At 44.5% G+C, this 25,348-nt stretch overlaps 1 protein-coding gene and 1 long non-coding RNA gene across 8 annotated transcripts in view; one reads left to right on the plus strand and one right to left on the minus strand.

The window, feature by feature from the left end:
• The window catches only part of Mprip (myosin phosphatase Rho interacting protein), a 126,737-nt gene extending 119,709 nt beyond the window's left edge, over nucleotides 1-7,028 (minus strand). For 6 of the 7 annotated variants that reach the window (XM_075992363.1, XM_075992364.1, XM_075992365.1 and 3 more), the window contains exon 1: nucleotides 6,756-7,024. In XM_075992363.1, the coding sequence (XP_075848478.1) occupies nucleotides 6,756-6,878 (123 nt within the window). In that variant the 5' untranslated portion in view covers nucleotides 6,879-7,024. Of the gene's footprint in view, nucleotides 1-6,755 lie in introns of all 7 variants that reach the window. The other variant, XM_075992362.1, reaches the window with a different exon arrangement.
• Nucleotides 7,029-9,519: 2,491 nt separating this feature from the next.
• On the plus strand, nucleotides 9,520-14,444 carry LOC142859408 (uncharacterized). Its single transcript, XR_012912201.1, has 3 exons — nucleotides 9,520-9,949; nucleotides 11,703-11,861; nucleotides 13,715-14,444. It is a non-coding gene; the product is annotated as an uncharacterized LOC142859408 (long non-coding RNA).
• Nucleotides 14,445-25,348: the final 10,904 nt, after the last annotated feature.

Raw genomic sequence — 25,348 nt, forward strand, 5'->3', positions numbered from 1 at the left:
ACAAGTGCTTGTATTATAGGTATGTATTATAGGTATGCCTAACTCCTTTTTACATTACTTAAATGGTTATATAAGGAATTATAAAAATGCCTTGACTTTGCCAAATGGCCTATACAACCTAAAATACTTGCTATCTGGCCCTATAAGAAAAAAAATTCCAATCCCTAATCTAGATTCCAGAAACCACCAGATAATACAAATGGCATAAAGAGCAGAGGGCAGGTATAGATACGATCCTTGTATATTTTTTCCTTTTTTATTGAGGTAAAATCCACATAATATAGAATTAGCCACATTAAGTGAACATTTCAATACCATTTAGCATATTACACAATATTGTGCAACAAGTTCTTCCATCCAGTTCCAAAACATTTCATCACCCCTAAATAGAATCTCAATCCCATTAGCTGTCACTCCTTCCCCCAGTCTCTGGCAGCCACCAATCTGCCTTCTGTTTCTAGAGACGCGGTTGGTTCCTTCGTATACTCATGCAAACACACTGTGTGATCTCTTTTGTGAAAGTCTTTCACTTGGCATTATGCTCTCTTGGTACACCTATGTCACCGCATGTCTTAATACTTTGCTCCTTGTTAAGGACAATTCAGTGTATGGATTCACAAGCTGTCACTGTTATCATCTTCGGGCCACTGTGAGTAGTGCGGTCATGTATTTACACCCAGGTATTAGAGAACACCTACTTTCTGGAACTGCTGGTTCTACACCTAACTTTTTAAGAAACCGTCCAACTGTGTTTCCACAGCAGTGATACCATGTTGTCCCCACCAGCAATGCCCAAGGACTGCAATTTCTTCAGGTCTTCACCTACTTTATTAAATTGGTTTTTTTTTAAAGAATTATAATCATCTCCATGAATATAAAGTGGAACCTCACCGTAATTTTGATTTGCATTTCCCTGATGACTAATGACACTGAATCTTAAGAGGGTGTTATGTATCTGGGACTTCAGACACATCCTCTGCCAAACATTCAACAGCTGACACAGTTACCAACAGTATAAAATAAAGGTGAGCAAGACATTTCTCCATTGTTTCTGAGATAAACACTGTAGGACAAATTCTGTATCCTGGAACTTCTAAGAAAATATGAACAATAATAGAGCCCTGATGGAATGTTCTATAGAAGCCCAGTCCTAGCTTGACACTATGTACCAAAGCTTCCCACCCTACAGCCCTTGAAGTCATGGCAGTAGACAGTAAGGGTACAATGGAGACATAATCAGACCAAGAGGACTAGAAGCCCTAGGAGAGATTTACTTCCCCCACGGAATAGCCCCTCTCTAAGACCTCCTCTTCTACTTACCCATGGGGATGGAGGTTGTCTCTCTGTGCTCACACTATCCTCAGTAAACCACTCACATCTCTAACTTCAGCAAACACCCAAATGAACACTCAGAGCCTTCTTCGCTGAGCTCTAATATCCACTTCTGGTTCTGGGCAGATGGTTCCACCTAAGGAGCCACACTGGATATACACCTTATAAATAAGGTGAGATTTACCTCAGAATTTCCAACCATAAACCTAATCCAAATTTGCTTCCTCTGTCTATGTTAAAGATAGCTGGGGCTGGAGAGATGCTTGGTGGTTAAGAAGTCTTGTACCTGCAGAGGACCCAAGTTTGGTTTCAGCACCCACGTGATGGCCCACAACCATCTGTAACTCTAGCTCTGTGAGATCTGATATCTTCCTCTTCTGGCCTCCCCAGGTAGGCACGCAAAAGTGGCATATACACACACACAGGCAAAACTCTCACACACATCAAATTGATACATCTGTGGGGTTTTGGGGGGGGGTGAGACAGATACTTCAATATACCCTGGCTTTCTCCACCAGGAAATTTACTCAGCCTCCTTCCCTCTGGTCTCTTAATACTGCTGTGGAGAGAAGACCTTCCTAACCATCTACCTGAACTACCCCAGGCCTCTTCCAGATCATCTGCATTTAGTTAGTGATTTTCAGAAAAAGAAGTCTGATAAATTTGAAAAACTAAGCATAAAAATAACTGTAAACCAATTAATAGTATTAGAGACTTGGAGGTCCTAGAAATCCAGTTTAGATATCAAACTCATTTGCAAACACCTTTACTCACTGGGCCATCTCTTCAGCCCTCGTCTCTCCAAGTCTCATGTATTATCTATAGCTCATATGTACCATGGTAACAGTTACATAATTTTCAGAGTTTATATGACCCACAAAGGCTAAAATATTTACTACTAGGTCCTCTATACAAGGTTTGTAGATCCTGACCAAAAGTATATACAGAAAACTACAATCACCAGGGGATGGGAATCTAGTGGAAAAATGAGCAAACAATGCAATGCAAATTATACACAGAAAAAAATAACTCAGTAAATATTACAAAAAAGAGCCATCATGGTACTATAGACCTGTATTTAATCCCAAAATTTCGAGGTGGAGATAGGAAAATCAGCAAAAGGTATGCCACAGCTCCAAGGCAAGTTCAAGGACAGCTTGGGCCAAGTAAGATTCCATCAAACCTGTATTCATATGCACATATCCACGTACAGACACACATACAAACATGCGATTAAAAATAATAAAAATAAATCTTTAAAAGGGAGTTTAACTTAAGCAACAATAGGAAACTCATCAAAAATTAAATCATTTGGTAATATCCATTTCTAAAAATGTTATGACATTGTTTTGGAAATTTAGTGAACTTGATGTTAACCCAACCGTTCTATTTTTAAGTATCTGCCCCAGAGAAATATTTCATTCCTGCACGCACACACCCAACCAAAAGTTAGACAGGCACACTGGGCTGGAGAGGTGGCTCAGTGGTTAAGAGCACTTGTTGCTCTCCCAGAGGACCAGGGTTCAGTTCCCAGCACCCACAATAAGTAGCTAACAATTGTCGGTTAAATCAGCTCCAAGGGATTCAACACCTTTAGCTTCCATTTCCATATCTACATATTGAGGCATGTATACGTGTGTATGCCTACACACACACACACACACACACATACATGTATGCACAGGTTCCTACACATAATTAAATTTAATAAAAATAAGTCTTTTAAAATGACATTTAAGCCAGGTGGTGGTGGTGCAGGCCTTTAATCCCAGCACTTGGGAGGCAGAGGCAGGCGGATCTCTGTGAGTTCTAGGACAGCCTGGTCTACAAGAGCTAGTTCCAGGACAGGCTCTAAAACTACAGCAAAACCCTGTCTCGAAAAACCAAATAAATAAATAGGCATTTAATTGTCAAAAATTGGTGAGTTGTATACATATATAAATGTGTGGGGACATATACATTCCAGAGCACACATATCAAAGTCACAGAACAATTCTATGGACTTGATTTCTCCTTCTACCTTTATGTGGGTTCAGGAAAAAGAACTCAGGTTACCAGGCTTGGGCTTGCACAGCAAGCACTTTTACCTGCAGAGCCATCTTGCTAGCCCTACATTCACTATTGACAGCAGCAAAACTCAGCAGCAGCTTGAGTGTTCATCACTGAGGGAATGGGTTAAATTACAGTCCGTCCCTGGGCCCATATGGAAAACAATTTTATATTTTAGTTGTAACAACATGAAAAGGAGCACTAAGTATTGTCAAGCAGAAAGAAGTGCACTGCAGAACAAATACAAACACAGAGCTCAGGCTCACCAAGGCTGAATGAGGGCAGATAAGATGGCTCAGCAGGTAGACACTTGTTGCCAAGTCTAATGACCTGAGTCTGATCCCTAGAGCCATGATAAAAAGAGAGAACTGACTCACAGGTGGTACGTTGTGGCAAATAGATGCCCGTACCACACCATAAATGTTATTTTTTTAAAGGTTTAAATAATATTTCTAGCCGGGCGGTGGTGGCGCATGCCTTTAATCCCAGCACTCGGGAGGCAGAGGCAGGCGGATCTCTGTGAGTTCGAGACCAGCCTGGTTTACAAGAGCTAGTTCCAGGACAGGCTCCAAAACCACAGAGAAACCCTGTCTCGAAAAACCAAAATAATAATAATAATAATAATATTTCAGTCCACAAATATGCAGAAAAATACACAAGAGGCTTGAAGAAAAATGTCACCCTGGGAATAGAGGCTGAGCAAGCGCAGCATCATCTGGGTTAACCTATCACAGGTCAGTCCGAAATCCAAGGCAGGGAAAGCAGGACTCCTTGGCCCCAAACAACACTGTTGAGCACTTTCTGAAATTCAACTGCCCTGATGTGCTCGCTCATGAGGTGGCTGCTGTAGACCCTTAAGAGAAGGGGACAAAGAAGGCACTTAAGAATCCATGCTATGCTCCTGCAGCTCTTCCCCTTCAGAGCGGCAGGCTTTTCTGCAGTGAAAGGAAGTGGCTAGTTTAACTGACCTCCAAGTGCTTCCCAGGTCTGATGCCACAACATAGGCAGGCCTGGAATAAGTTCCCTACCTCTCCAGGGGAAAACAAATAAACAAAACCAACAGCTGAGGAAATAAAGCTTAAATCAGAAGACTCAGAGGAATGTGTGCTCCTGGGAAGATGACATCCTTGAGAGCAGAAGCTGTCCCGCCGCCCTAGACTCACATCCTCAACTATTACAGAGGGGGTGGCTTTGATGATGGCTGATGTATCTTCCAGCTTGGACAGTCTAAAATAAGCTCTGGGTGGGAGGGGCAGCAGGAAGCAGGGGATTGGGGGGAAGCTGACAGGAACCAATTGGCTGAGGTTTTCCAATGGACTCATAAGGAGAGCAAAAGGCTCTGGGAGAACCGGATACGGAGCAGCGACAAATGCTGCTGGCAGGAGCCTGTAGTCTCCCTGCTCTCCTTTCAAGAGCAGTTTCTTCCTGAAAGATCCCAGGAGGTAGAAGGCTGGGCTAATCTTTCCCCACACAAACAGCCCTACTCATTATTTTAGCAACTACTACTCCAATTGTGCCCTGGAGGTCTCAGGCCTGTTTCAAAACCTAGAATTCTACTTTGAAAATAACGTAAGAGTCCAATACATTCAATTTGTCTCATCCCTTGAGTTCAATTAATAACAGATTTTTTATTTTAATATTTTAGACTTAAACAGTTAAATTCCACCCATTCATCTAAACTTAAGAATCAGAAGAAGGACCTGTGTAGCATAAATATCTAATTACCAGTTTGTGTGGTTGCTTCAAATAATCTGGAAACTTACAAACCTCCCTCAAATCAGCCTTTGCCAAGTCCTGAAACTTCTTAAATCAGAGTTGACTGTTCAATGGTGGTTTTTCGGTTTGTTAAGTTATAAAAGGGAAAGCTTAATGAAATCTATTTCTTGTTTTTCATAATAGTTCTGTGGGAGAAGTAAGTCAGTAATCACTATTACCAGTTTACTGATAAGGAAATTAAAACACACAGAGGTAGATTTCTTCAAGGTCAGACTTCAGAAAGTCACACCAAGACCAGAAGCAGTCACCTCATTAAATCCCATAAACTGCTTCCCAGAACAGAGTTCAGATGAAAAGGGGGATCGCCATTTCTCTCCTCAGTTCTGCCCTTCCCAAGCACACAGGTCTCTAAGGCCTTGGGTGTCCTCCCAGACAAATGACTGAGACCTGGAGAATCTGGTTAAGCTTCCTCATTACTTCCTGGCTATTGGAAATCTGACCCCAGAGAAAGATGCCATAACCCTTGCCCTACCACCAGACTCTGGTTTGCCCCATAAAACAAGTCAAACCTTGCTTGCCCGTAAAGGCATTAAAAACAGTCAAACCAGGCACTTCAAAGCCATGTTTTCGGTCTAAACAGCTCTTCCCAAAAAGGAGGGGCTCCGACTAGGTGGCACTGGGCTGGAATGCATGGGGAACTCTGCTGGCATTCAGCAAGCAGAGGGCAAGCAGGTGCCGAGAGGCAACTAAAGAGTAGGGGAAAAGGTAAACAGGATGCACAGATCCTTCCCAAAGTGATGCAAATAAGACCAGGAATCTTCAACACCAGAAGTCTGAGAGCTACCAGTTCCCAAGGGCCAACAGGGCCTGTCGCCCAAATTGAAGACCTTGTACCAACACAAATCGCCCAACTCCTACACGACTCGGGGATGGAGCCCTAGAACTGTGTTTTTCATGTCTGTGACTTTGACGAGGGTAAGACAGAGCTACTACTAACCTGATCCAAAATCCCGACAAGAACAGAAGGAGGAGGGAATCAACTTTCCCCAGAATGCACAAATTTTCTTGGACTTCTGAGTCAGAGAGCAGAAACAGGAAGGGAAGCCCCTACCCCTCACCAAAAGCTACCCCTACCTTCAGTTCAAGAGCAAGAGCCACCCATCCCCATTTGGAGACACCCCACCTCTCTCCAAGCGTTGATGGTGACAGTGACTTAGGAGGGCAGGCTCTGTTCCACAAGATGGAAGCTGGTGGCCCACGCAGACAAGCCAATTCCTGGGACAGTCTGGTGGCCAAGTCTGAGTCCAGCCTCACGGACAAGAGTCTGGGGGTGGGTAGGAGAATCCTGACAAGCATCAAGCAAGCCCCACTTTGTTCCTAACCAGGGAAACCAAACATTTTTTGAGTCACCAAAAAAGCATGAATCACACAGCAGAGCTATGGGAACGGGAAAGGATGTTATTTTTCGGCATACTTGAGGATTTTCCCTTTGTCCCGGCTCTATCGATACTCTTCCCGCCCCCATTCCAACCCCATCCCCCAACTCTCAAGCATTTTTTGCCTGCTCCATTTTTATTTTTTCTTGGCCTTCGCAGGCTCCGCGCTCCTCGCCAGACTCGTAGGCAGGACTCCCAGCTCCGCACCCTGCGGCAGCTCACCTGCGTCAGGTCCTCGTCGTTAAGCAGATGCGACTCGCGGGGCTTGAAGCAGTTCTGACACTTGCTCTTGTTGAAGATGTTGGCCTGAAATTTCCTGCACGGGTTTTCCTTGACCGCCGACATGTCGCCAAACGGCCACGGCGCGGGCCACTTCGGCCCAGCGCGCTCCCGAAGGTCGGGACTCAGCGCGGCCGCCGCCGCATTTTGCGCTGGCCGCCGCAGGCCCGGAAAGGCCTCCCCGCTCACGCCGCGCCCCGCCTGCTCGCCGCGGCCTCAGAGCGCGCGCGCCGCCTCGCGCCCCGCCCCGCCGCCCGGCCGCTGCGGGCCCATGGACGGACGCGGCCTCGGGCCGCTGCCTCCACCGCGGCCGCCCCCAAGGCGCCGGCCGGCAAGTCCAGCCGTCGCGCTCACCGGGCGCCCGCCGCCACCGCGAACTAACCGAGCGCGGCGCCGCGCGCACTCGGGGCGGGGCGGGGCGGGGCGCCGCAACAGGCAGCTTCGCAGGCCAATGGCGCCCGCACGCTCCTGCTAACAAAGGAACCCGTCGGCCAATGGGAGGCGGGGGCGGGACCGGGAGCCGCGGGCGCAAGGTAACTTGTCCAGGCTGGGAAGGTGGAGGCGCTGGGATGGAACTTTCAGGTTTGGTGGACTGGCACCGACGCCCGCGGCCTGACAGCTGCGGCGCTGGGCTGGGCTGCTCCCGGAAGGGCGCCGCGGATCTCCGCGGTCTCCCCGAGGGCCGCTGCCTCCTTCATAGCCCTTTGCTGCGGCCTTCTGCCGCGCCCAGCCTGCACCCCTACTTTGTGCCAGGTCTACGGTCAACCCAGATGGCACTATTAGGGCTAGGAACTGTTCCAAGTGTTCCCCGTGGTTTAGCTCATTAAAGTTCCTCAATCTTTTCATAATCATTCCTGTTTTACGTGAGGAAACTGAGGTGTGCGGAACAGTTAAGTAATGATACAAAGTGTTTCCGAGATGATTAGGTGACAGCAGCCTCAAGGAGCTATCAATTTTATTATGGGAGATGAGCGAACCCAATTTTGCTAGGTACGTAGTTAGCCACCTTCATTACGTGCTTTCGGGAACAAAAGGCTCAGACACCGGGAATAGCTTGTGCAAGGTCACTTTGCCAGGAAGGGACCCAAACTGTTACTCCAGGCCACTGTTGTCCAGACTTCCAGGCAAAAGGCCACTTGGAAAGAACAGCGGAGTGCAGAATGGGGCAGGGTGAAGGGGGACAATCCCTCCTCCTTAGGAGAGAGTGCTTCCAGCCGCCCTGAGCTGGATCTAAGCAGAGAGCGGGCAGAAATGTTCCCAAGGTGTGCGGGTAGAGGTGGGGGAGGAGGAACAAGAAAGGAGAATGTGGTCCCAGGAGTCTGGAGGCATATCTAGAAGGATGGAGAGTTTGAGGTCAGCCTGGACCATAGTGAGACATTTCTGAGGAGTAGTGGGGAGGGAAGAGAGAAGGGTGAGAGGGATCCCTTAGGCCCGAGATTCCAGACTCAGCCAACTGGCAGTTAGGAGTCACCCTGAGTTTTTACCAGAGGCTGAGCTAACTCATTTCCCCCCCCCCCCCCCCCCCCCCCCCCCCCCCCCCCCCCCCCCCCCCCCGGTGAAGGTGATATTGGAGCAGGTGGTAGCAGTGTGGAGAGCAGCTGAGCTCCGGCGGTGAGCCTTTAGAGGAGATGGATGCCTTCAGAGCTGTGTACTTTTCCACTGATCAGCTGGTGACAACCCAGGGGAGGTGTATTTCCATTTTGAGAAAGAAATGCTTTCCTGCACAAAGAACCAGGAATGAAGGAACCCAGGTCAAAATCTTCCTACAGCCTGAGGGGAAAGCCCAGCTCTGATCCAGCTGTGAGCAAGCCCTTCCCCCTGGCTGGTGCCTCAGTGACCACACGTACAAAAGCGACATGAATGTATAGTGTGGCCAGCATTAAGTGATCATAAGGCTTGCAAAAATATTTCACATAGTATGGCCAGTCATGTTAATTGGTGAGTTTTGGCAAAGGGGTATTTACTACACTATTCTCGCAACCTTCTTGTTGGCTTGAATTTTTCCAAAAGTGAAGGGGAATGAGGAAAGGGAGACCGGCAGCTCTTGTCTGCACAGAATACTCAGAAAGCGATACCAATGGCGGCCTCTGGGGAGAAGAACTGGGTTATTGGGAAGTGACCTACTTTTCATTTTCATTATAAAACCTTTTTGCTCCTTTTGGGTTTTTGTTTCATGTGCACGTACAACTTGATTAAAAAGAAAGACTTAGACCAGCAAGATGGCGCCGTGTGTAAAGGCTTTTGGTGCCAAGCCTGATGAATTGAGATCGAGCCCCTGAAGCCGCACGGTGGAAGTGGAGAACAAACTCCTGCAAGCTGTTCTTCGACCTCCATACACGTGCTGCAGTGTGCCGCACTCACGTGTACGCACACACGCACAAAGTAAACTTAAAATGTAGTTACAATTTTCCAAAAAACATTTCAAAGTCCTAGCCATATCTTGGGGCCAGTCAAGGCTACCCTATTAAGAAAATGCTGAGCCAGGCGGTGGTTGTGCATGCCTTTATTCTCAGCACTCGGGAGGCAGAGGTGGGTGGATCTTTGTGAGTTTGGGGCCAGCTTGGTCTACAGAGTGAGTTCCAAGACAGCCAGAATTACACAGAGAAACCCTTCAAACAACAGAGAGAGAGAGAGAGAGAGAGAGAGAGAGAGAGAGAGAGAGAGAGAGAGAGAGAGAGAGAGAGGAAAATAGCCTATCTTCTGAGCCTCTTCTGCCAGGCCTGCCGGACACCACTAAAGTCACAGCTGTGGGTGTGAAGAATAGTGATTCGGGGATCCTGAGGCTAGTAGCCTGACAAGAGCTGTACTTCAAGCAAATGGAGACTCATGGAAACAAGAGACAAACAGACACCTTCCACTGGGACGTTGTGGGGCCTGGGAAACAACCCCTGACTCCATCGTAGCCACAGGGTTTAGGCTCCTGGAAAAGGCAGTGTCTTGGACAGTAAGACTCGATCTGGAGGAGGAGGAAAAACATTGCAGACCACTGCAGCAGGGTGATGGGCTCAGGACCTCCAGACCAGCCTGCGGAAACAAACAGAAGCCTGGCTGTCACTAGGGTGTTACAGATTCAAACTGTCCACATGGAGGAGACGTTAGGAGGATGAGTGAGTGGTGCAGACTCCCTGAGAAGGCAGGTATGCTGCTGCTGGTGGGTAGGTACTATTACTTCATGACTATCTGAAAGAAGAGGCCCACTGGGCTCAGGGCACACTAGGTCCTTGCCTGTGGTAACAATTAAGTCAGTACTTTGCAAGTGAGAGTTCAAGTCTTCAGGCTGACACCACCGTCACCTGGACAGTGGAGAGTGCCACACTGGGTGGTACCCAGGGCCTTAAACATGCTGTATAAGTGCCCTGCCATGAACCATGTCCCAGTGCAATTGTGGATCTTTGGGCTAGGCACTTACGTAGGGACCCTTGGTCTGGGAAATGAGTGGCAAGCAGAAGTTTAGAAACGGAATCCATCAGGAAATGATTATGAAAGACCAGAGAGGACAGAAAACGAGGCCAGAACTAGAACAGTTATCAGTCGGAGATGCAAGGAATGAAATTGGACAACACTGAAGTGGATTAAAATTCCAGTAGCCTCAGCATCCCTAGGGCAGAGCGGGGGCAGGCTTACAACTGAATTTCCCCACCTAATTCAGTGCCTAGTAGAGAGTGGGTACCAAGCCAACTCCTACCCACAACTGAATAGGTGAGAACATATTATTTCATCATACCAAACTATTTCCCTTATCCGATTATAAAACCCACCCAGCCAGATTTGAGTCTCATAGCTTTGGGTTCCCTTTTTGGAGGCCTAGAATACAAACATTCATTAGGCTATAGACTTAGAATTGATTCATTGAGGGTTTAGCTCAGTGGCTGAGCACTGACGTAGCACGCATAGTATTGTAGATAAGTAATGTGATACACTTGGGAGACAGAAACAGGATTGATGTGAGTTCAAGGTCAATCTGGAGCTTCTTAGAGAGTGCCAGACTATTCAGGGCTATAAAACAAGACCCTCTCTCAAAACAAAGTGATTCAGGCCAGGTATAGTAGTGCACACCTTTTTTTTTTTTTTTGAGACAGGGTTTCTCTGTGGTTTTGGAGTCTGTCCTGGAACTATCTCTTGTAGACCTCACAGAGATCCACCTGCCTCTGCCTCCCAGAGTGCTGGGATTAAAGGCGTGCGCCACCACCGCCCGGCAATCCCAGTACTGGAGAGCAGTACTGGAGAGACAGAGGCAGTCAAGGCCAGCCTGGTCTACAGGGTGAGTTCCAGGACAGCCATGGCTACTTAGTGAAACCCCGTCCCAAGAACCAAACCAAACAAAAAAGACAACTCACTACATTGCTTTCAGTGTGATGTATAATATATACCCCTAACAAGCGAGCAGGCAGGCAAGCAAGAAAAGGCCTCTAGGGTGGGACCCAAGGCAGTTGAGTCTTGCATGTGGTTCTGACTATCACCCTTGAAAGCCTCCAGGGAAGTAGCAGAATTTACACAAATCTACACATGCTCACATGAAGGTAACCACTATTTTGTTCTCCACCATCTTGCCTGACCTTGAACTTGGTATGAGTGAGCGTCTGCTCAGTGCTCCTGGCTTTTCTCTCTTAACATTATATCTGTGACATTCAAATGTCCACATGGAGACTGAGTATCTTATGATCAAATGCCCAACAAGAGGCAATTTAAGAGAGAAACAGGATTTTTTGTTGTTGTTTGGTTTGGTTTTTAATTCACAGTTTGTGGCTACAATCCCTCATGGCAGGTGTGACATGGCAGAAGTCACTGCTGATGACCTTAGAAGCAGGTGTGTGAGGCTGCCATGTTCACTTCTCCATAGAAAGGAAGATTAGGGAATGCCAGACCTCTTCTTTTCCCCGTTTTATTCAGTTCATGATCCAGCACATAGGTTGATGCTGCCTACCCTCGGGTGACCAATCCTGTGTAACCTGCATGGCTTTGGAGTGCCCAGACTACGGCGATGGATGATGACCAGGAGACTGAAGAAAGGACAGAGTCAAAGACACATGTACAGAACTCTAGGCTCAGGTGGGTTGCTCTGATGGAACACACTAGCAGCAGCCTGGAAACTAAGTTTGTTGTATACATCTGGATCGTGGCTTTATTACATACAGCAGAACAAGGAGGCGAGCTTATTGTAACAGCTAAAGGAGGAGTCAGGTTTAGTTCATCTCAGAAAGAGGTCTCAGCCTGTAACACCTGGGAGAAGGAAAGCTGTGGCCATACTTTCTGCATACATTGGTTTTAGCCAAAGGTCGGTTTTTCAGCATTTGTACTTGGACCAAAGGAAGGCTTTGTCATTTGACATTTCCATGGGTCACTGACATGGCCATTTTTGAGTTAACACTTGGCCACTTCACTCCCCACACTTAGGGACCAGTTCTCACACTTAGTCCTCTCTGGAAACACCCTCGTAGACACACCCAAAGTGTTGCTAACTGATGCCCTAGACATTTATTAATCCAACCAAATGACAGTGGAGGTTAGCCATCATATTGTGTGTCAGTCATTTTTTTTACATTGCTTCCTTGTTGCCTATTGTGTGGCAATACCGCAATTTACCCAAGCTCTGGTGGATGACTGGCCGCTGGGATGTTCCCACATGGTTATGCACGTATGAGGGATGGGCTCTGTTCTCCGCTAATAACTGATCATAGGATTCTGGCATTTATTTTTGAGTATGTGTATGTGCCAGATACATATATGCACAGGCCCTTATATGTCAAGATCAAAGGACAACCTTGGGTGTTGGTTCCTACGTTTCAAGTTATTTGAGGTCTTTGTTGTTTACAAATGTGTACACATTTTGGTCATCCTGGGGTTCTTCTTGCTCCACCTCCCAACTCATTTCAGGCTAACTGGAATCTTCTTTTTGGTTTTGTTTTGTTTTTGTTGTTGTTGTTGTTTTCGTTTTTCAAGACAGGGTTTTTCTACCTAGAACTTGCTCTGCTCACTAGTGGGGAATACGGTTTCGAGAGTCCAAAGACTGCTTCGCCAGGGCTTCACAGTCACTCCTTTGAGAGTTGCCAGATTCTGCTGATAGGTTCTTGGGTCTTGGAACTGAGAGTGTTGGGAGACAAACTTTTCTTGGGGAAATGTGTACAGCCCTCTACTCACCCCAGATAGAGAGCCCATGAGAGATAAAATATGGATATACTTAAGTCCAGCTTGGTGAACCCATAAGTTTTATTGAAGTTACTTACAAGAATATGAGTGGAGGGTCATTTGCAGGACCAGAAATAACTCAGTGGAGTTGCACCACCAAAGCCCACCCCAGCTTAAGTGACAGCTCATGGAAGCTGGAAACCTGGAGCACACTGCACAGTCAGCTCGGCAGCTGTCCTTCCCAGGCAGCTCAGCTGGCCTGAACCTCTTCCAGGCAGCTCAGCAGTTCTTTGTTTCTTCTAGGCAGTCTGGCTGGTCCCTGCTGCCTCCAGGTTTCTCAGCTTGTCTCAGAGTTTTCTCTGCTTGTCTGAGAGTGACTGGCTTATATACTCTTGGGGTAGGAGTGGCCTAGTGAATCTGGTCAGTTTCAGGAACTTCCAGAAGCTGTTTTAAATGGGTTGTTTTCTGTCTTAAGGGAGCATCTGTGTAAGATGGAGTATTTCACTCTCTTTCAAATGGAATATCTTGTCGTTTCACCTCCTTGTAAACACCCTCTCCTAAAATAGCTTATTTCGCTTTCCCCTTACATCGAATGTCTTGAGAAGCTTTCCTCCATTACAGAAGGTTGTGGCCTGGGAGGAAACTGTTACATAACAGACTCTTTTGGACAAGATGGAGCCGGGTCATGTGGAGGTTGAACCTGGAGCATCAGAAAAGGCACAGCCCATCCTCACAGTCCAGAGCACCTTCTTTTTCCTTCCCCTCCTGTGCTACAGATCTCAGAAACCCCCAAAGTGGCCCTGGAAGGAAGAAGACAAAGTTCTCTGGAGATGAGCCAGCCTGTAGCACTCTGAAGTCCAAAGTCAGTCGACTATGGCCCAGGCCTACCTAGTCTTCAGGTGGGAGGGCTGGCCTGTGGTGTGAATCCCCAGGGGAGGCTCTATAAATAGTGGCTACTTCTTTGGATCCTGAGGATTAGTCATGCATGAAGGCATGTGCCTGTAATCCCAGCATGAAGGAAGTAGAAGCAGAAGGGTCAGAAGTTGAAGGTTATCCTCTCAGGTATATGTCTGTGAAGAACAATCTTTTCTCTGAGAAGGCTAGCTCAGCAAGGGCCAGGATCCTACAAACCTCCCCATCCTGTGAGCCTCTGTGTACACGCCTGTTTGCCCAAGCCCTGGATGCCAGACATTCCTGAGATTTGACTCCATCACACCCTCTCCTTCACGCCAATTATGAATCATATCGAATCTCGAAGTCAAGCTCCTACCAGTGGAATTAGACACAGTCACCACCTGCTTTAGGATAAAAAAACGGAGTGAACTTCCTGCCCCAGTGTGTGGCTGTTCACCTGGTTTGGGTCATTGTACACCAGCGTGCAAAAAGTAAATTGCCTCAGTGAGTTCCTCTGCCTATGTTTGTGTGTCTCTTCTTGACACTGGGAATATTCTGTTCTAACACAGAATTCAAAGCCTGCGTGGGCTACCTGAGACGCTGTCAACAAAACAAATAAAGCAAAACATGTGACCAAAAAGATTGTGAGAACTAAACAATTTAATGGGTGCGTAGGAGGTTAGCATCAGCCCCGAAGCACATGAACACATTAACATTTATTAGTATGCCTCTGACTTGACCTTCGCTACACTGGCACCTTTCTTATATGTTACTTGTTTTTCAAGAGCCAGTTTTCAAATATCTTTTGAGCTTTTTTAGGCAAAATAGTTTCTTGCAGCCGTTCAACTCCGCCAATGAATCCACATTCATTGATGAGACAGCTCCATAAGTGTCACTGTGATCCAATCAACGTTTAGGTATGGTGACCATAGTGAGCTGAGTTAGGTCCTCTTTCTCCGGTGCTCTCCTCTTTCCCCCCAGTGCACAGATGAAGAAACCAAGGCACAGAAAGGACAAGCATCATATTCAAGTGACCTTCAGGTGCGGGAGCTACTGCACACTCTCATGGGTGGGGACAGGCTGCTGTTTTAGAAACGGAACTGAAAGATCTCAAAAGTCCTTTCAACTGGACTGGGTAATAGCAGGGAAGGGAGCTTCTCTAGAGCAGAAAACAAATAACAACGCTTTCCAGATAGGCACCAGGAGAGATCATCACATGTCAGATACAGAAAGTCTATCCAGAAGAGAAGTTATCTGTTCCGTTGAACTCTTATATATGGATCCCTTGGATTTAGCAATGCCGCTTCTAGAAAGATAGGTTGTAAAACTGGTTTCACAAACAGAGGAAGAGATTTATCCTAGGATGTTTGTTTTCCTTCCTTTCCTTCTTTTATTTTCTGTCTTCTTTGTTTTTAAAAAAGTTGGTTATTATTTATTTTTTAAATATAATTTTATCTCTTCCCTTTTCTCTTTCTTCCCTCCAATCTCTTACATGTTCCCTTCCTCCAACCCCTCCCATGTCCCTCAAACTCACCAACTCCCCTCAAACTGATGGCCTTGTTCTCTTTGGTTGTCCTTGTTACATATACACAATATACACATAGATATAGAAATACAAGCAGCTGAGTCCATTTAGTGTTGTTGGTGTACACAATTTCGGGGCTCACCACTTTGTATCGGATAACCAATTAAAGGGCTCATTCCTGGGAAAGACTGCTTCTGCCTCTCTCAGCAGTCAGTAGTTACCCTGTTCTTTGTCTAGGAGTGGGGTTCCGTGAGATTTCCACCTCCCTGTTAGCCTGTCTATTGGTCTTGCCATTGCCCAGGTCTTATTTAAGCAGCCATATTGTTGAGGTATCCTGAGTGTAGCTTCCCTGTCATTTCTAGGAGATACAATCACACCACAGACTTCCTGATCCTCTGGCTCTGATAATCTTTCTGTTGGTTCTGACCTCAGTGCAGGAGTTGTGTTGTAGATGTAGCCAGTGGTGCTGGTTGCTCCATGAGCAGTTGATCGTAGTAGCATTGTGACCAGCTGTGGTTTTCTGTAACTGTCTCCATTTGCTGCAAAGAGAAGCTTGATCGATGGGAATGAGAGATGTACTTATCTGTGGCATAAGAATTAGTTTTAGCAGTAGGAATTATGCTAGTTAAGTAACGTTGGGGGAATCATAGGTAGTAGAAACTTAGCCCCTTCTTTTTGGCTCTGTTTCCAGTACCAAGTAAGATTTTCTTCCTATTGAGCAAGCCTTAAGTCCAATTTAGAAAGCTATTGGTTACTGCCAAGATATGACTACCACTATTGCACCTTTAGTGCTATCTTGCCATGCTGGTTATTGTTGTGGTTCATGGGTGTAACAACTGGATAGGACTATGATTATTTCTCTTCCTTGGCAATTTGTATAGCATTCTGCTACTCTGAAAGCTAGACCACAGGAGGAAGGCTTTTACATATTTTGTTGGGAGCTAGAGAGATAGCTCAGCAAATATGAGCACTGGCTGCTCTTTCAGAGGTCCTAAGTTCAATTTCCAGCAACCACATGGTGGCTCACAACTATATATAATGGGATCTAATGTTCTCTACTGGCATTCAGTTGTACATGCAGACAGAGCATTTATATAAATAAATATTTTGCTTATTGCTATTGCATGGTGTGTGTATTGTGTGTTGTGTTGTACATGAGTAGAGGTCATAGGACAAGTCTGTGACGTCAGTTCTCTTTAAAATGTATTTTATGTGTATGTGCGTGTGCTGAGGCTATGTATATACACCACATATGTACAGGAGCCCATGGCATTCAGAAAAGGCTGTCATATCCCTGGAACTGGAGATACAGATGCTTGTGAATTATGTGGATGCTAAAACCCAACCTGGGTTTTCTGCAAGATCAATCAATAAGTACTCTTAACTGCTGAGCCATCACTTCAGCTCCTTCTTCCATGGATGGAACTCTGCTCATCAAGTTTTTGCAGCAAGCATTTTTACCTGACATCTTCTTGTTTTATTTTATTTTTTTAAAGACAGACTCTCATATCCTATGGTCAAGGCTAGTCTCAAATTCACTATATAGCCAAGACTATCCATGAACTCCCAATACTTTCGCCTTTCCTTTTCAAGTACTGGAAAAATAGATGTGCATGTCTGGTCTTTCTTTTTTAAAAACTTTCTGAGTCAGGGTCTCATATATCCCAGCCAGGCCTTAAATTTGATATGTAGTTAAGGTTGACTTTGAACTTCCAATCCTCTAAAATACTGGGATTGCAGGCATGTGCCAGCACACCTGATTTATATGATGCTGTGGGTGTAATCCAGGACTTTGTGCATGCTGAAAAAAACACTCTACCAACTGTTCTAAATCCTTAGCACTACCTTTTGGGTTTTGAGACATGATCTCACTTTGTACCACAGACTGGCCTCAAACTTGCAGCAATCTTCCTTCCAAGGACTTGGATTACAGGCATGAGGCATCCCACATGGCTTTCATTGTAATTTTTTATATTTAAATGCTATTATTATTGTGTGTATGTGATGTTTATGTGGGCATGCTCATGCCACAGTATATGTGTGATGGTCAGAGGACAACTTTTGAGAGTCAATTCTGTCTTTCCATCATGGGTTCCAGGCAGGCTTGTGGCAAGTTCTTTATGTTCTGAGCTAGCACTTTGGCCTGGCTCTCATTGTTTTCTTCTTTTTCTTTCTTTCATTTTTAAAAAAGATTTATGCATCTTATATATGAGTGCTTTGTCTGCATGTACTTTATGACAGAAGAGGGCATCAGCTCCCACTATAGATGGTTGTGAGCTACCATGTGGTTGCTGGGAATTGAACTCAGGACCTCTGAAAGAACAGCCAGTGATCTTAACCTCTGACCCATCTCTCCAGCCTATTTATTATTATTATTTGCACATTTGCATGCATGTATGCATAATGAACATGTAGAAGTCATAGGACAACATTTGGGAGTCAGGTCTCTCACTTCATCATATGGATTCTGGGGATTTGAACTCAGGTCCTCAGGCTTTGTTGCAAGGAGCTTTACCTTTCTGGTTCTCTCATTGTTCTTTCTTTTTTTTAACTCTCATTGTTCTTCATAGCAGGAAACTGGAGAGACTCTAATAGTCTGTTGTTAGAGAATTAGATAAGCAAGTAGTTCTTTGATACATTTGGAGAAACTTGAGAAAATAGAAATAGTGTTGAAATAAGCAATGGTCGACCAAATGCTGTGAAGTTAAAAGTAGTGGAACCCAGGCTTGGTGGTACAGGCCTGTAATTTCAGTGACCTAGGGGGCAGAGGAAGGACGATCACAAGTTTAAGGTCAGTCTGGGCTGTGGAGTGTTCAAGGCCGGCTTGAGTAGCTGGTTGAGAAACTGCCAAAACAAAGAAAACAAAAAAACAGACTTTAAAAAGGCTGAGAAGTAGCTTAGTCTTAGAGTGCCCCCTGTGTTAGGAAAAGAATAATCTCACTGTTGCACAAAGGAACACACAAAATAAAATAATTTGACAAGGCAATTTCACTTTGCAACAAAGGTGTATTAGAACCCAAACGGGCTGAGGACAAGCTGGGTCAAAATGACCTTTGTCTATTATCCCTGACATAGGAGGTGATTGTATTGCACCCCATTGGTAGGAGCTCAACATTACAATCTGACACAATCGATAGTGCAAAGGGTGGGGGTGGACTCAGGAAACAGGGGCCCTTGTCAGGCTAACTACCTCTGATAGAAAAAGGTTGTTTTTTCTCACAATTCCTTCCTCTTCATTATGCATTTTTCAAACTTAGCCAGCAATATTGACCATTTGAACCCTCGAGTACCGTAGTTATTGTTATGATAAGTGGTGACTTAAGTATTATTTAAAATGATCCTACCTTCCTAAAGATGGTCCCTGGACCACATGGTTGACCTTGTCCAACTGGAATATGAAGTTTTCCGTCCTGGCCAGAGATTCTGTTCTCTTGACCAGAAAGTATTTTCTCTTAACAGACCTTTATTTTATTATTCTCCTGTCAGGAAAGTTAACCCTAGCATCATTTAGGAACCAGATCAGAGAGCAAGGCCCCCAAAACACTTTTGGCATTCTGGTCTCTGAAAAGATGAAGCTACCAAGAAGTCCAAGGACACATTTTGTTTTTAACCTAAAGAGAAACTGGTTATTTTTCTCTGGAGTCTTTTTCCTCTAGACTAGTCCATTTTTTTTTTATCATCCCCACCTCCTATTACTCTAAAGAAGTAATCCTAATTGCCATTATAGAACTGGGACAATTCTTGACCTTGTTTGTTCTATGCATTTGGAAGCATGAAGAAAAATGTCCCCTTCATTGGTACTCCTCTTTGTAGACTGAACACTGATTAGAGTTCACCGGGTAGGGTCTCCATGGCTTCCCTGAGCAGGAGACTCCCCACAGTTACAGAACATTTCAAGAGATGTCCCATAGTTTCATGGGACCTAGTTGACCTTGGAGAGCAAGGGGAAATATTTTCCTCTTTTAATACTTCTGGCCACATCATTATAGGCTTCCAAATATGGTTATTGAACACCCAGAAGGTCAGTTATACCAGTCTGCTACTTTTAACTACTGCGTAATATTTATATAAAGTTGAGGCAAAAACCAAACATTTAAAAATAAACTTTGATTATACATACATTTAAGCAGATGTTTTTCATGACTGTATTGAACTTTGACCTGAGAAGTTCTAATTTTATATACATAAAGTCTCATCTTTTACATACTTTATGTGACTTGCCGAAATTGTAGCTGCTTAAGCTTTACAATGTTTCCCATTCTTTAAAAAAACATGCACACACATCCGATCTCTGCCAATAATTAACAAGCTGAACTATAATGATCTCCCCTAACGATGTTTTTGATTCTGAATGAGTGCAAGTCACAGATAAGAAATGCAGCGATATGCAGCAGTTGATGTTTACAACATCTGGCAGAGCTGGTCTAAGGAAGTCATGTTAAAACTATGAAGCCGGAGTTAAAAGAACTTAGAAAAGCACAATAAACATAGAGCAAAGGAGCCTTGAGCAGGGTGTGGGTTGAGGCAGATAGATCTGTGAATGTTGAATGAGTAAGTGGGTATTCTGGGCCTGCCAGAGGAGATGGTGGCCAGTGTCTTGGGGAATCTGTTTCCTTGGAGCTCTTTTTACATAATTGTTTCCCATCCTGACTGCGTAAGAATTAACTTTTAGCATCTCAGCCCCCACATAATAGAGATTTCTCCTGCTCCAATAATAAATAAAGAATCTCAGCCTCGCAGATGGAGGTATTTTTTTGCTTTTTGGTTTTTTTTTTCTTTTTATACTCTGACTTTGAAAGCTTCATCCATTTCCAGCTGACTCCTCGGTGTCCTGTGTCAGATGGTCCTTAGCAATCAGAACTCACCAATGAGGCCGGTGGAGCTAGAGATCAGGACTCCACATTTATTTCATGTCAGTGAGACAGTTCATTCGCTGTTTCTCATCCAACCTCCAGCATGACTTGACCAACGAAGAAGGACTTTTCTGTTACTTGCATTTCCTACCTTGGTTTTGTGCTCAAAAATTACTTTGTCAGTTTGGGAGCATGGAGACCGTGGGAGAGGGTAGAAGGAGAGGGGAGAGGAAGAGAGGGGAGTAAAGGAAAAATATATAGCTCAATAAAAAAAATTACTTTGTCAGGATGGTATTTTTTGAGGCTTCCCATGTTTCTGAGAAACTTGTCATGCTGGTATCATTATTGATCTGAAAGAGTATCATTCGTCTGAGATCCTGGAGGCCACCATCATGGGGATGGAGCAAGCCTCCTCCAAGGGAGAGGATCTGAATACTTGACTGGATGGATTTGAAATTCCAGAGAGACCCCAAATTGTTGGGGAAAGAATAATATTGGTGTCTCATAAGGAACACATGAACAAGGTGAAAGTATTTTTTTTTTTTTTGAGACAGGGTTTCTCTGTAGCTTTGGAGCCTATCCTGGAAATAGCTCTTGCAGACCAGGCTGGCCTCGAACAGAGATCTGCCTGCCTCTGCCTCCCGAGTGCTGGGATTAAAGGCATGTGCCACCACTACCCGGCAAGGTAAAAGTAATTTAACAAGGCCAGTGTTGCAAAAGGGTAGTACCAGAACCCAAACTGGCCTTACAAACTCACTTATCTAAAATGGCCTTTGTTTTTAATCCCTGACATAGGTAGGGATTGTGTCTCATCCCATTGGTGGGAATTTGACTTCACAATCTACCGTGACTGGCTAATCAGCACAAAGAAGAAAGAGGAGGTTCAGGGACTATGAGCCCTTGATAGGCTAATTATTTTTGATAGAAAAACCAAACAAAACTTTTCTCACACCAGCATGCTTGAGGTCCTAGGGTCAACCTCCAGTAAACCACACACACACACACACACACACACACACACACACACACGAGTTTGCATGCCAATAGAAGCCAAGGATGTCAGGCATGGTGGTACACATCTCTAGTGGCTTAGGAAGATAAATCAGGAGGTGACCCAAACAAACAGGAATAAGGGTCCTGAACAGTGAGGTGCTGGGTAGGATGGGGTTGAGAACTAGAGATAACAAGTAGTAAAAAAGACAAAAGCAATAGCTGGGACCAGAAGGCCTCGCATAAGCTGATGTCAAGCAAGTTTATTGAGAGGTACAGCATTCTACATAGTATTTGCAGGGAGGGGTGGGGGAATGGCCGAAGTCAGCAGAGAGCTACATTAGGCAGGGTTGCCAAAGAGAACACAAGATACCTCAGATGCAACTGCCTAAGGACTGATAGCAAGAGCCCAGGGGCTCCCAGAAGCTGTAATCTTGACTATTCTGAGGAGGCACTGGCCACTGAGGAGGCACAGACCAGCCTTGCAAAGTCCACTCATGGGCAAGAATACAAAATTAAAGTTCCCATTGTCCTTCCATCAGGGCCTCTGAGGAAGTCTTGGATCAATCTGGCTCCCCACAAAGAAGATCACTTGAGCCTAGGAGTTTGGAATCAGCCTAGGCAACATTAAAAAAAAAACTCATTTCAAGAAGAGTAGAGGGGCTGGAGAGACAGCTCAGTGGCTAAGAGCACTGGCTGCTCTCCCAGAGGACCTGGGTTTGATTCCCAGCACCCACATTCTCAGCAGCTCACAACTGTCTGTAACTCCAGTTTCAAGAGATGCAACTTCCTTTTCTGGCATCCATGGGCACCAGACACATGTTACACAGACAGGCAAAATGCTTAAACACATTAAAAAGATTAGAACCAATGGAGCTGGAGAGATTACTCAGCAATTAAGAGCATGCACTGACTGCTCTTCCCAAGGACCCATGCTCAATTCTCAAGACCCACATGGCAGCTTACAACTAGAACTCCAGTTCCAGGGAATCCAGTGCCCTCCTCTGATCTCATAGGCACCAGGCACACACGTGGTACAAAGACATACAAGCAGGAGAAATGCCCACACACATAAAATAAAAAAAGAATAGAAAAAGCAGGAGAGTGGGAGAAAGATGCAAAGGAGGAAGTGGAGAAGGCTTCTATTGGAAAATGATTCATATGTACATCATTGCTGCTCATTTCTTCTTGAAGAATGCGCATGCTTGAAAAATACATAGATAAGGTCAAGGGCACAACATATACCTGCTCATACACAAAACAGTCCTATTTTTTTCCTTTGATACAGGGTTTCTCTGCATAGCCCTGGCTGTCCTAGAATGTACTCTGTAGACTAGGCTAGCCTCAGACTCACAGAGCTCTGCCTGTCTCTGCCTCTGGAGTGCTGCAATTGAAGATATGTGCCACCACTGCCTGGCTAAGACAGTTCTTTACAGTTAACTTTAGGAGGTAAAAGGACAGATGCTCGTACTGATTCTGTGGGTTTATGGTGCTTAAATGGTTTTTAAGGCACATTCTTGCTTTTGCATGAACAGGAATCTCACAGTAAAGGGCAGCAGCGACAGGTGATAGTCTTGTTTGTGCTTAGTCTTGCCTTTGCTCCCCTGTCTCACTACAGCAAGTTCTTCCATAAATCTTCTAGGATGCCTATGAAAGATAAAGATTCTTTAAAAAGAGTGGCTGTAATATGACCACCATGCCTAATATAATCAATATAATGCCTCAAATATAATCAATGATACCAAATTTCCATGAATAACTTCCAGCTATCTCATAAAAAAACATGAATTATTTTTGTCTAGGAAAAAAAACTTGAAAAAGAAGGAAAATTGATATGGGATTCCCCTCTGTATGCTGTGAATATCATTGGTTAATAAAGGAACTGCTTTGGGCCTATAGCAGAGCTATAGGGGAAAGAGCTAGGTGGAGGGGGGGAACTAAACTGAATGCTGGGAAGAAGAGGGTGGAGAAAAGGAGAAGCCATGTAGCCCCGCCAGAGACAGACGCTGGAACTTTAGCCATATGGCAACACACAAATTACTAGAAATGGGTTAAATTAAGATATAAGAGTTAGCCAATAAGAAGCTAGTGCTAATGGGCCAAGCAGTGTGTTAAATAACAGTTTCTGTGTGATTATTTTGGGGCTGAGCAGCAGGGGACCAACAAGCAGCTTCCTTACAACAAATTGGTGCCCACGTGGTCAACTAAAATTCACTTGAAACCTGAGAAAACTTAAAACTTAGACACAAAAGAACAAAGTTAAGCATGGCTTCTTGGTAGCCAGCATTTTGCTGTGGTGTGCCACAGCTCCTTTAAGAGAGGTTTTCTTGATTCAGTGGTAGCAGAAAAAAAATGCCATGCTGTTTTGAACGTGTGGCTTCCTGGGCTGTGCTGCCAGGGAACTCTGACGAGGTCTGGCAATGGAGCATTTAAATGGTGTTTGTGAACAGAGTGCTACAACTTGCTTAAAGGCAACATAGACTGTGTGTTTAAAAATGAGGCTGTGAGTATGGCTCTCAGAGGCAGCAAACAGTTCCATCATGCTGTTTGGGCAGGGTAAGCGGGCAGTGCCATATTTCTCCTAGCAATGGTGCTGCTTAAGTTCATAAGAAACACTTAGCATTTTAAGAAGCAGTTCTGGAGAGAAAAAATTTCAGATACACAATAGGACAGATTCAGACATAAAAGACCTCTAAAGAAGGCAGTGTATTTTTAAAAATGTACGTAGGCTTGGGACAGAGAAGAAAAAGAGTATAGAGAGTTATAAAAGGAAGTAAATGGTTTATAAAAAAAATGAAACAAAGACTTTAAAGAGACAGAGTACAGACAGTCATAGACTAAGGGAGTAAAGATAATAAAATAAGCCATGTAAAGATGGAAAATACACAGAGAGTCTGGATTATGTATATTATTGTATTTTCTTTGAATTTTTTGACTGTAAATGAGCTAAGTACAGAGGGACATTTCATTGCATGGGCTGCTAAGCTAAACCAGCATAGATATTTTAAAGGTTTCTTGACTTCAAAATTTGAGTCTAAAGATAAGTTCCTTTGGAAAAGAGGTTCTTCTTTTGCTTCTAGAGAAGATGAGAACCTATGGATTTCTTCCAAATTAATGTGGTTTGATGGAACAAGACCCCCTGAAAGGTCACCTTGAACACCCCCCCAAAAATTACTTCTACCAGGAAACAGCAGGAAGCAGTTTGGAGAAGAACTATACCCATATCCCCAAATATAGTTTATAAATGTTTCTTTTCATTTAAAGGGGGATATGCTATAGAGATTTGCATTGGTATGAATCTTGGTCTATTGACACAAATTTAAGATCAGTTTTTTTAGTGTAGGAATTCCTGCCGCCAGTAGCCATTAAGTTACCTGCCCACTTGGCATGGCCTCTTATACTATTTATGCTGATGTCCAGCCTTTTCTCTGGCTGCAGAATTTGGTTGCTGTTCTCCATTCCAGCAGAAGATTGTGATTTGTGAGTCTACCCCTAAATAGATAACCCTCTATTATTCTCAATTCTGAGCTAGTGTGGGATTTCTTTTAAGCATCCTTCTTCATCTAGCACCCAACGTGGGATGCCAATTTGTTGAAGAAGGGCTGCTTGTTGGTTCCTGGCCACCCGGCTAGCTTAGACCCAAAATAATCACACAGAAACTATATTAATTAAATCACTGCTTGGCCCATTAGCTCTAGCTTCTTAATGGCTAACTCTTATATATTAATTTAACCCATCTCCATTAATCTATGTATTGCCACATGGCTTACTGGCTAAAGTTTCGGCATGTCTAACTTTGGTGGCAGCTCCATGGTGTCTCTCTGACTCCTCCCTCTTTCTCCCAGCATACAGCCTAGCTTTATCCACCTAGTTCTTTCCTGCCCTTGAATAGGCTCAAAACAATTCTTCATTCATTAACCAATAAAAGCAACACATAGACAGAAGGACCTCCCACACCAGTTTTGTTTTATGCATATTTCTGCTCTTGATTATTGTGTTTATAGAGTTCATTTAAAAATGCAATGTATAATTAAGAAATATAGATTAATAGATAGTCATCTATAGTAGTCAAGCTTATAGTCATGTTAGTTAGATTTCTATATGTACAGAAATGTATTCCACATGTATAAGCATCTTTCAAACCTTTC

Source organism: Microtus pennsylvanicus, chromosome 11 (genome assembly GCF_037038515.1).
Source record: "Microtus pennsylvanicus isolate mMicPen1 chromosome 11, mMicPen1.hap1, whole genome shotgun sequence".
In the NCBI taxonomy this organism is placed as follows: Eukaryota; Metazoa; Chordata; class Mammalia; order Rodentia; family Cricetidae; genus Microtus; species Microtus pennsylvanicus.